Source organism: Tinamus guttatus, unplaced genomic scaffold, assembly GCF_059628265.1.
Source record: "Tinamus guttatus ecotype Peru unplaced genomic scaffold, ASM5962826v1 Tinamus_guttatus_pri_ptg000327l, whole genome shotgun sequence".
Lineage (NCBI taxonomy): Eukaryota > Metazoa > Chordata > Aves > Tinamiformes > Tinamidae > Tinamus > Tinamus guttatus.
In genome coordinates this window covers 1,391,223-1,407,310 of record NW_028288861.1, presented here as the reverse complement: position 1 = coordinate 1,407,310, position 16,088 = coordinate 1,391,223, and the positions used below count along the sequence as shown (strand labels likewise).

General features: G+C 39.2%; 1 protein-coding gene across 1 annotated transcript in view; it reads left to right on the top strand.

The window, feature by feature from the left end:
* CDIN1 (CDAN1 interacting nuclease 1) overlaps positions 1-6,670 on the top strand; it is a 117,669-nt gene extending 110,999 nt beyond the window's left edge. The window contains exon 11 of the mRNA XM_088529292.1: positions 5,454-6,670. Within this exon, the coding sequence (XP_088385418.1) occupies positions 5,454-5,589 (136 nt within the window). The 3' untranslated portion in view covers positions 5,590-6,670. The remainder of the gene's footprint in view (positions 1-5,453) is intronic.
* Positions 6,671-16,088: the final 9,418 nt, after the last annotated feature.

The window sequence follows — 16,088 nt, the reverse complement described above, 5'->3', positions numbered from 1 at the left end:
AGGATTTTTGCATGTTTTGACCATATTTGGCGAAGGCTGTGCCTTGCCTTGAAGGCAACTTTTGTTTAAAGATGTGTGTCACTGGTTGACGAACCTGTAGGGAGGGTTTAAAAAGGGAAAGGAGTAGTAAAAAACATAGTTATCTTTTAATTGACTTAAGTCTTTTGAAAATGCACTGCCCTACTACATACATGTACCTTAATTTGTTTTTAAAACTCTATTTCTATAAATGTGTAGTAGTATATTAATTGTTAAAAGCTATTCTGAATTTGGCTTGAAGTAACAGTTTGAATGGAAAATTTCTTGCTAATCAAAGTCAGTTTCTGAGCAGTAGCTATTAAATGCTTGCCAAGATATATAAGGCTTTGTCACCAGCAGAAGTAGGTCTAGACTTAAGGAAGTTGGCTGCCTGATGCCAACTGACCTAACGTGAAAATGTGGTTTGCAGTCGTTGTCTACTAGCCCATGCTCTGCCTCTCTATAATTGCCATCGCTGAGACAAATGATCAACTCCTAGAAACCCACTCCACTCCCAGAAATACACTTAAAATACAGTTTGAGCCCTTTAACAGATAACTTACCAGATGATAGAATACTTTTTTAAATTTATTGTATCTGTAGGCTTTATTAATGCCATTTAAGAAACGGATTACTTACAAATGTAATTAAGTTACAAGATTCAAAATTAATTGACAAAGTAATGGCTTATTCGAGAAGCTTTGTATTTCCTCTTTTTTTCCAAGAAATAAAGGGATGTGCAATGATAATGCTCTAATTTGTCTGACATTAAAAAAAAAAAGAAAAGAAAAAGAAGTTCTGAAAAGTTAAGATTTAGCGGAGTTGCTTGTTTTTTATCCCAATAACAACAGAAAAAATATAACTAACAATAAAGGTATTACCCATGTGGCAGGGCCAGGTACCCAGCAGAGTCGGCTTCGTAGCTGGCGCTGTTGGTGATGTGACGTTGTGAACAGGGACCCAGAATGCAGCCTTTGAAAGTTACCTTCAGATGTGACCTTCATAGCTGAAATCACCAGCCAGGACCATTCTGCTTTCACTTAGTGTGAGTACACAAGTGTATCTGTTCAAGAACATATTTGCTTAAATGATGTATACTGGAAATAAGAATTTATATGCCAACATTTCATTATAAGAACCTCTTGGAATTAGAAATTATTTACATTATCCTGAGATCCATAGAACCTATCTATAACAAATAGACTAAGAATAAATAAATTAAATGAACATTTATATAAAAACAATTGCAAGATGTTTTACATTTCTTCTCAGTGTCGAGCTGTGTGTTGAAAATGCATTCTTCATAAAACCACATGCAAGGCTTTTTGATGGTGCAAAAATCAACTGGCAACAACCACATGTCTAGGCAAATCCTTAGAAGCTCGCGTGGACCCCACACAGACATTCCAGAAGAAAAGACATTACTAGAAAGTAATTTCTCTTGCAGGAAAGAGAGAATGTGAGAGACTACTAGGCCACTTTGATAAATAAATAAAAGCCTTTTTTTCGTCTCTAGCACAAAATTGGTTCAACTGGAGGGCAAGCTAAAGCCGGATCCATGTTTAGCTTATTTTTTCTTCTCTTTTTTTTTTAAATAATCCTTTAGCATAAATTAAGATTTGTGAATATAGGATTAACTTTTTTTTTTTTTAGGACAACCATTTGGCTTATTTTCTCCAAACTTGCTTTGGCTTATCTAACTTTCACCTTTATGTTTTTTTCAGTGTATCTCTTTGAAAGTCTTTCTTTCCAGAAAAAGCAAAGCCCAGAGTGTCAGGATTATCAATGTGCAAAACTATATTCCTTTTACTATGTGTTTGCATTAAAACCAGTTTAAAACAAGTACAACAGATTCTGTGAACACTGGATTCAGAGTAAGCTTAGCATACTTAGCGAAACATAATCAGACGTAAGTTTTATATAAACTGCTTCTGAGCCTCTAGGAATGGCACTCGGTATTTTCATATCTCCAGTATATATTTCAGTTCCTTCGGTTTATTCCTTGAGAGGTGCTGCCTGCTGCCCTTGAGAGTTGGACTAAGCTTACTTCTCCGTGTCAAGCCTGAATTGGACTGCAGTTCCTTGGCAGCCTGAGCTCAGGCATCGCATTTTGTGGTCCTGCTCACGCTTCCCACGCTGGGGGTCCTAGGTCTCTGCCTCCCTTTCGGCATCTTTGCCACTCTGACCCTGCACTAAAGTGCAGTCAGGGTCACTTAGGTTGTCTTGTAGCCACAACTTCTGACCCAAAAAGCAGACAAGGACTAAAGCAGGATTTATATAGTGATAACTGTGTATTCATAAATTTAAGTAAAACAATGCAACTTGTATGGACAAGTTTAATTATGTTTATTATAGTCTGAAAGAAGCTCGCCTTTATATTTCTTCTTCTGTCTTTCCGGCACAAAGCACAAAACTAACCAAAATTCAGCTGAAAGAGTTTTGAAAGAGAAACCTTTAAAGAAAGAAAACTTTTAAAACAAGAAAAAAATATGGCACTAACTGCAGTGATTTCCACTGGCATGGGTAAAGTACAGTTTCACTTAACTTCTGGACCTGTAGCTGGGCTTTCAGGGTAAGAACTAAGGAAGGGAGGGAAAAATACGAGTACATTTTTAGAAGTTTATACAGAGCAAGAGTAAAATCCATAGCTGCATGCTTTCTGATGCTTCTTTTTTTGCCTTAAGCCTGAACCTTCTCCAGACGGGGACAACTTGACCTATGTTATATGCGATATCATTATAGCGTTAGAATTGTTTTGTGCAATTGATTGGGTTTTGCTGCTCAAAGCTACCAAATCCCTTTCCTTAGCAATACTAAGTTTGCATCTATCACTTTAGGTAATTCTGCAGTGCAAGCCAAAGTTGTCAGCACCAGCCCTGAAAGGAAGATCAGTCACCAATTTGTTAAATGTTGTTATTAATCTAGAAATAAGTTTTTAACTTTGCTCTGTAATTTACAGTGCTGAATTTCATTTTCCATGGTGTTACATACAACCTTTGAAAGGAGTTGAATTTAAAATGATAGTTTTTACTTGTGGCTTACATTTCCCTACCTCATCCCCCTACACACACACACACAAAAAAAAAAAAAAAAAAAAAAGAAAGAAAGAAAGGTTAAATGTCTTTTCAAATTAAGGCAGCAGTAATTAACCAGTGGCATTGTTTGTGATTTGCCAACTCTGAGCGTTAATGAGAGAGAAATTAGCACTTAGCAGCAGGAGCTCCTGATAGTCAGTGGCAAATGCTTAATGTGCCAACAAGTTAATTTTGGGCTTAAGTACTCCACTTAAGTCTTTTTAAACAAAAGTACGGTATGATTTTATGTGATCCTACATATGGTCTGTCTGACACAGAGCCAGATCAGAGAGAATGATACAATAGCTGTATGGTAAAAAAAGTGCAACCTAGGTAGCACAAGGCAAATTTTGCTGTATGAGCACAGTCAAAAGTAGATTGGGAGGATTTTTTCCATGTTAAATATGTCCTTGCTTCTGCAATAATAGGTAGATGTTCCTGTATGCAGTTTATCATCAGATTTGACGTTTCTGAACATCAATTTAAGTGAACATTATTTCCGGGGTGGGGGGGGGAGTGTTTTTGAGTTCTAACGTTTTGATAGAAACATAAATGGTCCTTTTGACTGGCCTGAAGATACTGATTTTATTAAACATTGGAGCGTCCTTGAGAGACAAGAGCTTCCGCGCAGCGCCCGTGGTGGAGGCCGGGGATTCGGCCTGCCGGGCAGAGCCAAGCGAGCCCCGCAGAACTTGGGCTGAGCAGCTGCTCGTTAGCATTGCCGCTTTTACCTGGCACATGTGCTCGTAATTAAAGTGCTGCGTGTGCATTTTATAGGTTCTGCCTTGCCTCAAATAGTCCATTGGAAATGTAAAATGCGCTCTCTATCTTGGGGCTTGTTCACTTAGCACAGAGGTACATCTCCACCCTGGGTATCCCTCGTGCCGGGGCTGGGCGGTGAGGCAAAACATGGGCATAGTCTGGTACAAAATATAAGTGGGGCCAGGCAGCGACCTGGCGAGTCCCTGGCGCGGAGGCAGGGAGAGGTGGCGAGGGACAGTGCTGCGGTGAGCACGAGGCCTTGGCCGCAGGGGAGCGCGGGGCCGGAGGGCAGGGGCTCTCACGCCAAGCGCTGCGGCACCGTGCGGCATCGCGGGGCCAAGGAGCACGTGTCTAATTGACACTGCGGGAGGAGGCCACGGGGGTTCCTCCTTGCTTCGATGCCTGTTCCGTTACACGAGCACATCAAATAGAGTTCTCCTCCACTGCTGGACAGAAACCACCCTAGTGAAGCCAGTCTGGCACTGCCCACAGCTCGGCGAGTCTGTGCTGCCAGCTAAGCAGACAGTTAAGTTACCGTGCATCCCCCCGACGCACTTTTATTATAATTAAACATTAACAAAAATTGGCTACCATATTGGTGGCGCGCTAAGCACAGCCCTGTGCATAAACCATTACATGACATCCCATTGAACTTTTTCTTGTACATACGGTATCTAACAGCTCATCCTGCACTGTTGTTTTTGGCAAGTTCACTACAGCATATAATAAATCACGGAAAGAAAAAGCTTTTTGGCCTAATGTTGTACAGACTGCTGTAATGTTAGACTACAGAAAGCAGTTCTGTTTTTAGACATCCTTTTACTAACCCAACATTCATAATTTATGATTTCACTGTAAAATTCCTGCAACACTACACCAAAAGTAGTGCTGCCCTTTAATTAAGTGCTCTCAGTAGGAAAAACGTGGAACTGATGTGCAAAACATATCGCAGTACACAGTGATTGATAGTGATTACTTCTTTATGAACCCAGCCTGAAGGTCTGAACTTCCTGATGGGTAAAATAGTCCATGGGGCTACTTCCTGAGGTTGCCTGGTAGGGATCAGGCAGTGTTAGCAATATCTGAGGAATTCCTGAGGCGCGTTTCAGAGACCTTGCCATAGAAACTTGCTGTTGCTTTGTGAGATAGGTACTGTTTACCTTACCAATTACTTGCATAATAACACGTTGTAGACATTATGTTTTAAGGATTCACTGTTGATGTGCATGGTACTACAGTGCACACAGACTGGGATTGCATACACCCAGGTATTTTTAAAGTGTAAATGTCCAAATTTGGAAAAAAAAAAGGAACATTTTGCAAGAGAAGATTCTGTATGTATCAAAGTTATTGAAAGTTGTTTCAAATTTGGCTGTTAAGTTATATGTGCAGAGCACTCAAGGGAGAATTAAAAAAAAAAAAAAACCTTGTGGAAATTGTTTGCAACCTTATACATTTTTATTCATGGATTCAGGCATTAACGCAGCGTAACAATTCACTGCTGATTTAGTTTTGAAGATCAAATAAAGCTTCTCCGGGAGCTTTACCTGCGCTCGGGCTGCACGGTCCCACCAGCTCGTTCTTCTCTTTGCCTCGCAGATTTGGCCCCGGCCTGGTCATCTACTGGTACGGGTTCATCGAGGAGCTGGACTGCCACCGGGAGCGCGGCATCCTGCTGAAGGACGGCTTCCCGACGGACATCGTGACGCTGCGACACAGCATGGCTCAGCACTGAGCCTGCGAGGAAGAGGTAAATCCGGAAGCAATTTTACTTTCCTGCAGTGTAAACTAATAGCAGCATCTGCCCTGAACTTCAGTTGAACTCCTGCTGCCTGGGCTCATGCTACTGCCTCCTTAGACAAACACATCAGGAGTTTCTGTTTTGCTTCAGACCTCTGTTGTGATCAGCCAAAAAAAGACAGACACAACCCACTCATTACCAGCATTTCTTTCTCTGTCAAACAGTTGGTTTATAGATATTCATAATCTTCCTTCCTTCCGGATGGCTTCTGCTTGCATTCTAAACAGAGGACAAATGCAGAGGCTGAAAGGTGCAACTTGCTGTCCTTCTCCAAAGTTTTATTTCTCGTGGTCTCGCTCACAAGTGTATTAAATGTTAGTGATGTGGCTGAAACACCTACAGTGATGTGGAAAATTGATTTAGGCTGATATTCTGGGTCTTAAAACAACACACTGCATAGCTCGTAAAGCCCAAGTGGTATGACAGGGTCATATCATTTCTGGCTGTTACAGTAAGCAGACAGATTTTGTGAGAATTATTGGTATATGTGTTTCCTCACTTTATCTGATTGCTAAAAAACCAACAGACTCCCAGATTAACAATTAATTCAAGTTAGATTTTTTTTTTTGGCGGGGGGTGGAAGGAAAAAGCAAGGATTTATTTTATGCATTTGAGTTTCTGAACCTTGTAATATGTATTCATTTGTGTATAAAAATATAATGACTCCAAATGATTTGGATTTTTGTCTTTTTATTTATCGGAGGAATCCATACATAAGGGTTTTCCTTTTAACTGACTTTCAGCAAATAATCTGTCTTCACTTATATAGGCATTGTAACATGCAAATTTCTAGCATGCCAAAGTCCAGAAGAACAGTGTACAGGAGCTTTTTGCCTGACTTCATTCCGAAGAAGATAATCATCTGCATGTTCAAGAAGGGCAGTAAGAAAGATGAAACAATGCTTCATGCTGAATTGGTTCTGTGGGACAGATAAAGCCTCCACATAGGCATTAGTCTTCTGAGCACTCATATATTTGTATAAGAGTATTTTATTTCTCTTGTTTGGACCACCAAGATTGGAGGTACACGGAGGAGAGGGTCGGCTGTGCCTGAAATCTGCAAAGGTTCAAGGTCAGCTCCTCTTCCCACATTCCTCGCTGCTCAGGCGGGAAGGGTTTGGCTCTGCCTCAGCCGTTCTGCTCTCTCCGCTAGACGCGAGTCAATGAAAACAGCTCACTGGCCTCAAGACTCTTTAAGATTCTTATCTTTGCTAACTCTCATTCAAAGAAGAACAAAATATTTTGGAAAGTCAGCACGAGTCTTGTATGTATGCTCACCATCCCTATTTGTCACAGGAGTCAGGAAGAGTGAGAAATTGTGCTGTGGAATGAAAGATGTGATACCAGGCTCCTTACAGCGCAAGGGCCTCTTCCATGAGGAAAGGGTCTTTAAAACATTAAGATCTGAATTCATATGTGTTTTTGTGTTTGTTTTTTTGTGTGTGTGTTTGTTTTTCTTTTTAGGAAACTTAGATCAGGTGATGCTTTGTGTGTCTGTATGGTTTTAAAATCACGTGCAGACTTTGCAGTCTTACCTAGAGTTAAAAGAAAGGATATTAATCCCATTCTGTTTTTTGTTTGTTTGTTTGGTTGGTTGGTTTTGGTCTCTAGTTTTCAGATATATACAGATTATGTTAGTTTTGAATTTTAAGATCTCACTTTAACACTTTCTGGTAAGGTTCAGACAGGGGGTTATCATTTTGACTAACCTTTTGTAGGGGAAAAATATCTTTGTGCTTCATAGTGTTCTACCCTTAGCTGCAAAGATAAGCCAGTGTAACCCTGCTATTGTGAGGTACTGGCGTGTAGAGATTATTTTCTTAGTTGTGAATATGTTATAGTGGAAGGATTTTGGCTTCTTTTTTTTTTTTTTTTTTAATTCACATAGCTGTAATTCATTTATGCTCAGCTATTTAAGCTCTTGTGCTTAGTTTATTTTACATGCCCAGCTTTATGGATGTGCACGTAACGATACGCAGAAGCAATCTGCAGTGTACCTGCCTGATGCTACACAGAAGCTGCATTTAGGGTGTTGCTGCCCCTGGGACGTATAACTGTGGTTTAGGCTAGTGGCATGTGTAAAACCAAGAAGAGAATAAAAAAGACATAATAACTGAACATTATTACGGTAGAAAACTCAGAAGTAATGTTTGTCGAAGGGAAATAGATTCTAAGGGCAAAACTGAATTTCTTTTAGCTAGTGCATATGCTTTCCCTTGTATGAAAACATTTAAATCAGCTTTTACATGATGCACTAATGCTGCTTTTTCTTTTGGAATAAATTAAATTTATCTGCACAGATGTTGAAAATTCTGCTCAACCTCCATCAAAGCTTTGCTTTATTTGTTTTTACATTAAACAAATTTATGTTGGGAGCACACAGATAAATCAGGTTATGCTTGTGTTTGTTTATTCCTCTACCTGATGCTGTGACCTAACAGGTTGGAAGGCAATACTGGTATCTTTAATCAAAGCTCTGACCTCACCTTTACATATGGCACCTTTTAAGAATCTTTATCTTAGAATGAGGATAAAATAAGCCTGAGGATAAAGATGTACATATTGTACTAATTATAGTTATGTGAGTTCTGCTAGCCATCACAAAAATTGTTATACTATGTCGCTATTTTCAATGATGAAAAGATAATGTTAAAAAATAAAACTACATTGTTATTTCTGCCCGTATCTCGCAAAACCTCATTTGTGTATTTTTTCTGTTTATCAGATGTAAACATCAGCTTGAAAAAATAAAAAAGTACTCCCCCTTTTTTTTTTCTTTACAATGCTGTAGTCATTAGAACCTTAACATTACAGCCAAATCCAGTTTTATAGAGTATTCTGTAGAGTGTGCTAATGAATTATGCCAAGCCAGAAAACAGAAGTGTGCATAAAACTGAATGATGTTCTCGCTGGCATATATAGACTTGCCAAGCATCTGCTCTTACAAACACTGTAATAAGGCCTGTTCTGAGCTTTAGGAATTGATGTAATTGTGCTGAATGTGGAAGTAAAACTTCGTCGTATAGGAGGAATAGCACAGTCATTACGGGTCGCACTCTGGGACGCAGCAGTCCGAGTTAAAAAGAACACATTTTTTAACCTTTTCTGTGTTCTGGGAAGTGAACGTTAGCAAGAGTTTAATAATATTCTCCTAAAGCCAGCTGAGAGCTAAATAAAACTTCTTATATAAAGATGACGAGTAAGAACCAAAGGTTTTACCGTGCTTATTGATACCTCATTGTTATTTTAGCAGGGTAGTAATATTGATAATTCATGAATAGTTTTTATCCTACTTTGTTGCATTCACTCATTCAAAAAAGTGACTTTTTCCTCATGTTTGCTCTGTGATTTCTCCAGCTCACGATGATTATAAAATAAATATACCATCTAGTCTACTCCAGAAGACTGCTCATGGCTCTTCCCATGTTCCTTTAAATCCTCTCCTTTTATTTGTCCATCTTGACTCGGCCAGTTCTCACTTACTGGTCCTGTAGTCTCCCATCTGTCCTTGTTTCCCCTTTGAAAAACTGCCCTGCACTTTCCTCCTGCCTTTGTTTCTGCTGAGTTTCCAATCCTACACCCAAGAAATGCTGCCTCGCGTTCTGGATGCGTTCAGACCAACCCACCAGATCAAGCAGTCTTGTTCTTACTCTGATTTAAATAGCACCTTTAGGTGCCAGGCAGGCTGTGCTCACATTTCCATACATAGCACTTTGCTCTAACGCGGGAGCATCGCGGTGCTGCTCGTCCTTCTGTTGGCTTGGAATTTAGGTCATTTCCTCAGCCTGGGAATGTCGACGGCACCGTCGTTCCCGCGCATCGGGCAGCTCTCCAGTGCTGCCCGCAGAGGTGCGGAGGGATTCGCCAGCTGTGCTGCTGGGGAACAGGCACGGCCGCTGTTTGTTGGGAATCCTGCCGTCCCTCCTCCTACCAATCCTGCAAGTTCACTCGTAGCTCGAGCAGTGACCGCAGTCGTTCTGGCCAAAGCTTGAGCACCCTGCAAGCTGCTCGGATTTACCAGACTTGACTGTGCCCCGTCAAGCACCGACAAGATACACGCAGAACTGAACTTGGCTCTGCCTTTTGTTTCCAATGAAATATCCACACACTATTTTACAGCCTTCTAAAGGGATCTTCTGCAGTTAGATAGTAAATGTTGTCGGGGGGAATGATAGTTGTTAGCACCATCCTCTCGTTGTTTTGAGGAAGAGATTATAAATATGTTAAATGCTGCCCAGGTAGTAATTTAATATTATGAAATAAAATAGGCTGGCTAGATGAATTTAAAAAAAATCTCCAATCATGTTATTCCAAATCACAGAGGGCCATTTACGGGTTATTCCGAAATAACTGTTTTACAAAGTTGACAAAAGAAGAAGCCTCAAGGGCTCCCTGCTCTTTACAGCTGGGTGATAGGAACCTAACGTGCACCCGCTGACAAATGAATCAGCTAACAATGGAGCTTGGCAGCAACTCACCATTTATAGAGAAACTGTCTATCTGCTACGATCTGTATAAAATAGACCTCGCTTGGGTTAGGGAAAGGTCACAAGTTACACAAAGTTTGGATAGTCTAAATGCGTTACTCAAAACTAACTCTCCTGTGTATAGTAAATATTATTTGAACCGGTATTATTAAGAACATGCCAGGATTCAAAAGATTAAATAAGGAAGATGTAATTATGAGCTAAATAATAAACAGAGCCGCTTTAGTTCCCCTTGTGTTTTTTACTTTCCTGCTATTGTTTCATATATGACTGTTATACAAAGAGCAGCTTAGGTCAGCTACTATAAATTATGGTTTTAGTACAATAGTAATCTACTAAAATTATTTCAAAGCTGGATCAAAGAGCTTCAAAAGACTTTTTGAAAACTTTTCCGTATAATAAAAAGGGTTCATTCCGATGCCCTATTTCAGTTTTTATGGGCATTTCTTTCTTGATTTAGAACTGCATCTTGCAGCTAGTTGTGTTGACACCGTATTAGTGGAATGCACAAGATTTGCATAACTTATTTGCAGTCTAAAATAAATGTGAAATGGTAATATCAAAAAACTTCCTTAAATATAAATTAGCTAGTGTGTTTTGCAGGCTGCATTTTTAGCTGATTTGTGTGAAAAGACATTTTTAGAAAACGAGAAAGATCTCCAGTGAAATAGTTTATCTGATTTTCTTCCCTTTGCAAACATACAAATCACATTTACAATGATAATAATTCTGCTTAGTAGCTTTTAGCTGAGATCATGGCCATCTATAAAATTCTGGTTTCTCCTCCCTCGTGAACAGGATTTCTCCTCATCTGAGCAACCTCCTGTCATCTGCACAGATCCATAGATGTGGCATGGTGATGTCAAAACAAAATGAAATGTCGATGCAAGTATATGGAGGCAAAGTAACAATATTGAAGCCATGTCAGCGCACATCTACAGAGACCGTGTTACTCTGTCAGTGTGATTCTTGGGAGATCACTTTGAAATGTTAAAATGAAATGAAGCTAAGTCAATTAGGTAATAACAATTGAGGTTCAGGGATTAATTGAGGGCCTAAGGTGAAGCCAATGGCCATTAACCCCAGCAAGTTATTAATTCTGAGAGAAATATCCTTGGCTAAGGTTATTCTCATTATAAGGAACTTTGGGGGTTTTTTTCCATGTTATATAAATACTTTTTGCTATAAATACTTTTTGACTATTATGGTAATTATTACCATTTTATTTATGGTAATAAAATGTTTTGGTAAAAGTGATTATGGGATATTGGTGTTCAATTTTTATAGAAAGTGAATCCACCTAATACCAGACAAACATTTCATTTTCCATTTATAACTTTAATTAGATTTATTTAAGGGAATTTATACCTATGCTCAGTCAAGTGTCTATAAACCAGTGGATTTACTAAAACTTATTTAATTTGAGAACTTCCCTAGTGAAAATCATAGGAACCAGGAGAAGTATCCAGCAGAGAATGGTAGATCTGAATGGCACCAGTATTCATCATTAACATAAAGCAGACATGCAAAACAGTCAAACAAGAACTACAGAAGTATTTCTAACAATAACAGAATATGGAGTAATCAATCATTTCTGAAAATACCTAAATGCAAGGCCTAGCAATCACCAAGGAAAGGTTGCAAACTCTCTGCAAAGCCAGGCTTTCAGAGTGTATGACTGCAGCATGCAGACACATATGTGTGACATTATGATAGTATTCAGTTTATACTGTTGATGAGGCAGTCTTACCAGGATCAATGCCTCCTGGACCCAGCGTGCTGCACAAGCACGCACAAAGTCTTCTTGGGTCTCCATCCCAAGGAGAGCTGGCCAGGAGGTCAGGCCAAAGGAGTACACGTGCATATATAGTATATAAATATCCTTTATCTGCTGTATATCAGCTATTACTTGTTGACTTTTATAGGTGTTTTGGTAGAGGTCTTCAGGAAGGGGCAGTAGACACTATTCTCTATCTTATCAAATGGTTTTCCTTGTTCAGTAGAATATGGAGTCATTTCAGCAAGTCGACAAGTAACACTGATTTTGACAGAGCATGGAACAGAAAACCAGATGACCTGCACCTTGAACGGACTGGAGTAGGCCCTGCTTAAAGTCAACAAGTTTTAAACTGCCTGAGCTGCTCTCTTCTGGGCTTCTGTCTCGTCAGTGCTATATATAAGTGTTCTCAAATCACAAAAAGTGCTTCGGGGGGTTAAGAGCATTTGTGAAAGCACTTTGAAATTTCCAGAAGAGTAGTGTTTATTGCCAGAAAGCAAAAGTGATGTAGCAATACATTTCCATTACAAATAGAAAAATTGGATTAAATCATTTCTTGCTTTTCCGTAATGAGCATTCATGTCACACACTCTATTTCACTGCAATAACTCCATAGTGAGTGGAATAAACAAAAATGGGTGTAATCAGTTTGTTTCCACATGCACTTTATTCAGCTACGTTTTCTGTATGTATGACTTTGTATGACATAAAATTATTAAGTACACTTAGAAATAAAGGCCCAACTCTTTATCAGAAAAAAAACGTAGTCCAAGTTGGGTTTCAGGTCCTCTAGTCCCATCCCTCCCCTGGGGCAAGGCTGTCTGTACAGATGAACTTAAATATCTCTCCTTCTTGAAAAACTTCAGTGATGGAGATGCTTAGGAATGGTTATGGGAATCCATTCTGCTGTCCACCTTTATTTAACTGCAAAGACTTTCTAATATCTAATCTGGGTTTTTCTTTTTTTTTTCCTTCTTTTTTTTTTACTGTAGGGTAAGCCTGTTACATCTCATCCAATTATGAATGAATATGGAGAATAAAACTTAGAGTCGCCTTCTATTTCCAGCCTTTTCCATCTTTGCATACTATTTTCTCAATTAAGCAACATGAATTCTTTTGGCATTTTTGTGGAACGTTTTGAAATTTATGATTTTTTTTTTTGGTGCTGTGCACTAGTCTTTTCTCATTTGGTTTTATTTTTAGAAACATCCTAAACACAGCCCTTCAGATAAGGCTTTATCAGATCTGGTTAGTGGGAAAGTTACTTTATGTATCTTATGTGCAAAATGCCTGCAAATACATTTCCCCTAGGACAGGCTGGTGACTTTTATTTAGTGTGGGGCTCTCTAATGCCCACATCCAGTTATATCTCCAGATCATAATCTTTTTATCTGAATCTTTTTTTTTTCTATTGAACATGCTACTTGGCAGTCCATTTTTAGAGTTTTACCTTGCTGAGTTGAAGCCACTTCTGTGATCTATCAAGTTTAGGTTGAATTCTAATCCTGCCCTTTGAAATGCTTGAAATATTTGGTGTGATTTACAAAAAGTTTTTTTTTAAGTACACGGTCTACTTGAAGTTGATAAATTAAAGTATTCAGTGTTTCAAGTCTATTACATAAGTGAGTTTGATGGCTAGCTGTCAGCAATTAAGTATAATAGTAATGTAATGTATTCCTCATAGGATACACAGAAACCCTTAATGCCAGTCTTCATAGTCGGTGACATGCGGCTTACAGCTCAGCTTGTGAAATAAACATTTACTTAAAATACTGAGCAGGAAAAGAAATGCTAAATGCAGCAAAAAGCACCAAGTTCTTTGGCTTGGGTGGCCCCTTGCCATAAGCTGGAGCTCTCACGTGGCGGGCACGCTTGGGTTTGGTCACCTTCACAGTTCCGCTGTTGCTGGCCCGGTTACTCAGCCATGCAGAGGAGCTGACGCTGACTTGATACCCAGTTTTTGCAAGCAGCGCTCAGTAAAAGGTGTCATCTCTTAAACTTCTGTCTCTCGGCCAGCATGCTCTGCTAGTTGTCTAGTTGTCCATAGGATTCTTCAGTGGCTTTTTTTTTTTTTTAATTCTGCCTGCCTTGTTTTGATAACTAAATTTTCTGTTATTTTTTCCCTTTTCATATTTTTCACTGTTTTCTCTCATTTGATTTATTATAGATTTATTTATATAAAAAAAGTGTTCTTAAAGGCATAGTAGCCAGCATATTTGTGACAGTGACACCTTAAAACTAAAACTCTGATGCAGACTGGTTATTCTTTTAAACGTGTTACTGTGCTTCCCACTGATCTGCTAATGTTAAAACACAACTTCCTCTGTCTATTTAGCCCTATTTAGCTTGTAAGTGACAGCTTCCTGTTTTTATAAATACCAACAGATAAACAGCAAAGCATTTTCCAATTTCTTGGCCTCATATTTCCTTCAGAGATATCGGAAAGTGTTTCCCTGTATTCTTTGGCAAGGTGCGCTTCATGTGAAGCAAGCACGGAGGGAACCAAAGCAAAAGACCCATCATAAGGGAGAAGCCACTGGTTTGCATCCACACTGTAACAGCCAAGAGAGGGAAGAACCAAACTATAATTCTGTGTTGATAGTCGCTCTTAGCACCTAGTTCAGGATCGGTACTGACCTTAGCAGAAAGGGGAGTCAGACACAGTGGCCTAGGTTCCCATCGCAGTTTTGTGCTATGTTGCCATCATCTCCATTTCACTCCAATTTCTCACAGTCTCTCATCTCACTGTGGTGCTTTCTGTCAGCTCCACAGGCCCAGATTGAGAGGCAGCTTGTGACACTCGGTGTATGAGCTGAATGCTTTCCATTTGCCAAGGTGCTAAAAGAAGAGATTTTTAAATAACTGTTCCCTTGTCTAGTCTGTTTAATCTTTTCCCATTGTTCTCACTTTAGAAAGTTCCACTCAGTCCCACGGTGGGAATAGCATCATCTTTAGAAATGCCTGGATTCAGCTTGCCCTGTGACGTGGCGGAGCAGGTCTTCTATGCTGTAAAAGCACTCCAGTGCTTAAAAACATACATATATGTGAGTGTGTGTACATAAAAAACACACACACATATATATATTCACACGTACGCACACACATTTCTCTTGTTTGTATATAGCTTCTGCCAAAAATACCCTGATAGGGATACTGCAAGAATACTGCCAAGTCTTACACATCTGAGTGACACATAAACTAAGCTCTGTGGCAGACGATCACCCGGGGGCTGCATAGGTTTGTCATAGCATAACAGGTATCTTTAAGCTGATAAAATTACCTCTGGGTGCCATTGTTAATTTACTAAAAAGGAAACTTAAGAGACTATTTGAATTAAATCCAACAACAAAAAAAAAGGCGCAACAAACAAGACACCCCCCGCCCTGGATTCAGAGATGCTACTGATTTGTTCCAGAATTATTCACTGGCTGATCTACAGTATATTGTGACATTATTTTGTTCAAGTTTTAAAAGATACATCTTGAATCACTGAACCAACCCAAAACATAAGTCTCGTCAGATCACAGAAGTGCTGAACAATTTTCAAATAATTGAATGAGTGCTGATGTTGGGCTATCTGCAAGACACAAACCTGCCATTCTCTCAAGTTTCTAAATATTTGAAAGCTTGACAAGATGCTTCTCCTTAGAAGATAAAGTACATAGGGCTGACCTGAGCTAAGAATTGAATGGGGAGAAATGTCTTATAATGCACTTTCCACCTGTTTGTGTATTTCACTGTTCTTCACACTTGGTAATGAACTAACCACTTATTTGGGTTAATAAGTTCGAGGATAAGACAAATGTTTAAACCTACAGATAAAAAAAAGCTATAATGAAATAGTAACACAGGGATGTTCTACTTCTCTTGAGTCCCAGCTGTCAGCTATGTTAAGGAGGGATTTTAGATGTGCTTGGTTTGCACTTTGTATTTTTTGTGTGTTTAGTTGTTGCTTTTGGGTTGAGGGGAAGGTTGTTTTTGCTTTTGTTTGGTATTCCTAATTTGCTGGTTTCAACAAGGACAAGAAAGAAAAAAAATGTAGTACTTCAAGGGAAAAAAATGCATTTCCAGGAACAGTAGGGTAATTTCACTAGGAAGTCAGTTCACATGGTATCTCCACATTGAGAAGACTGTCATGATGGCATAATCTCAATATAAGAGTGTCTCAA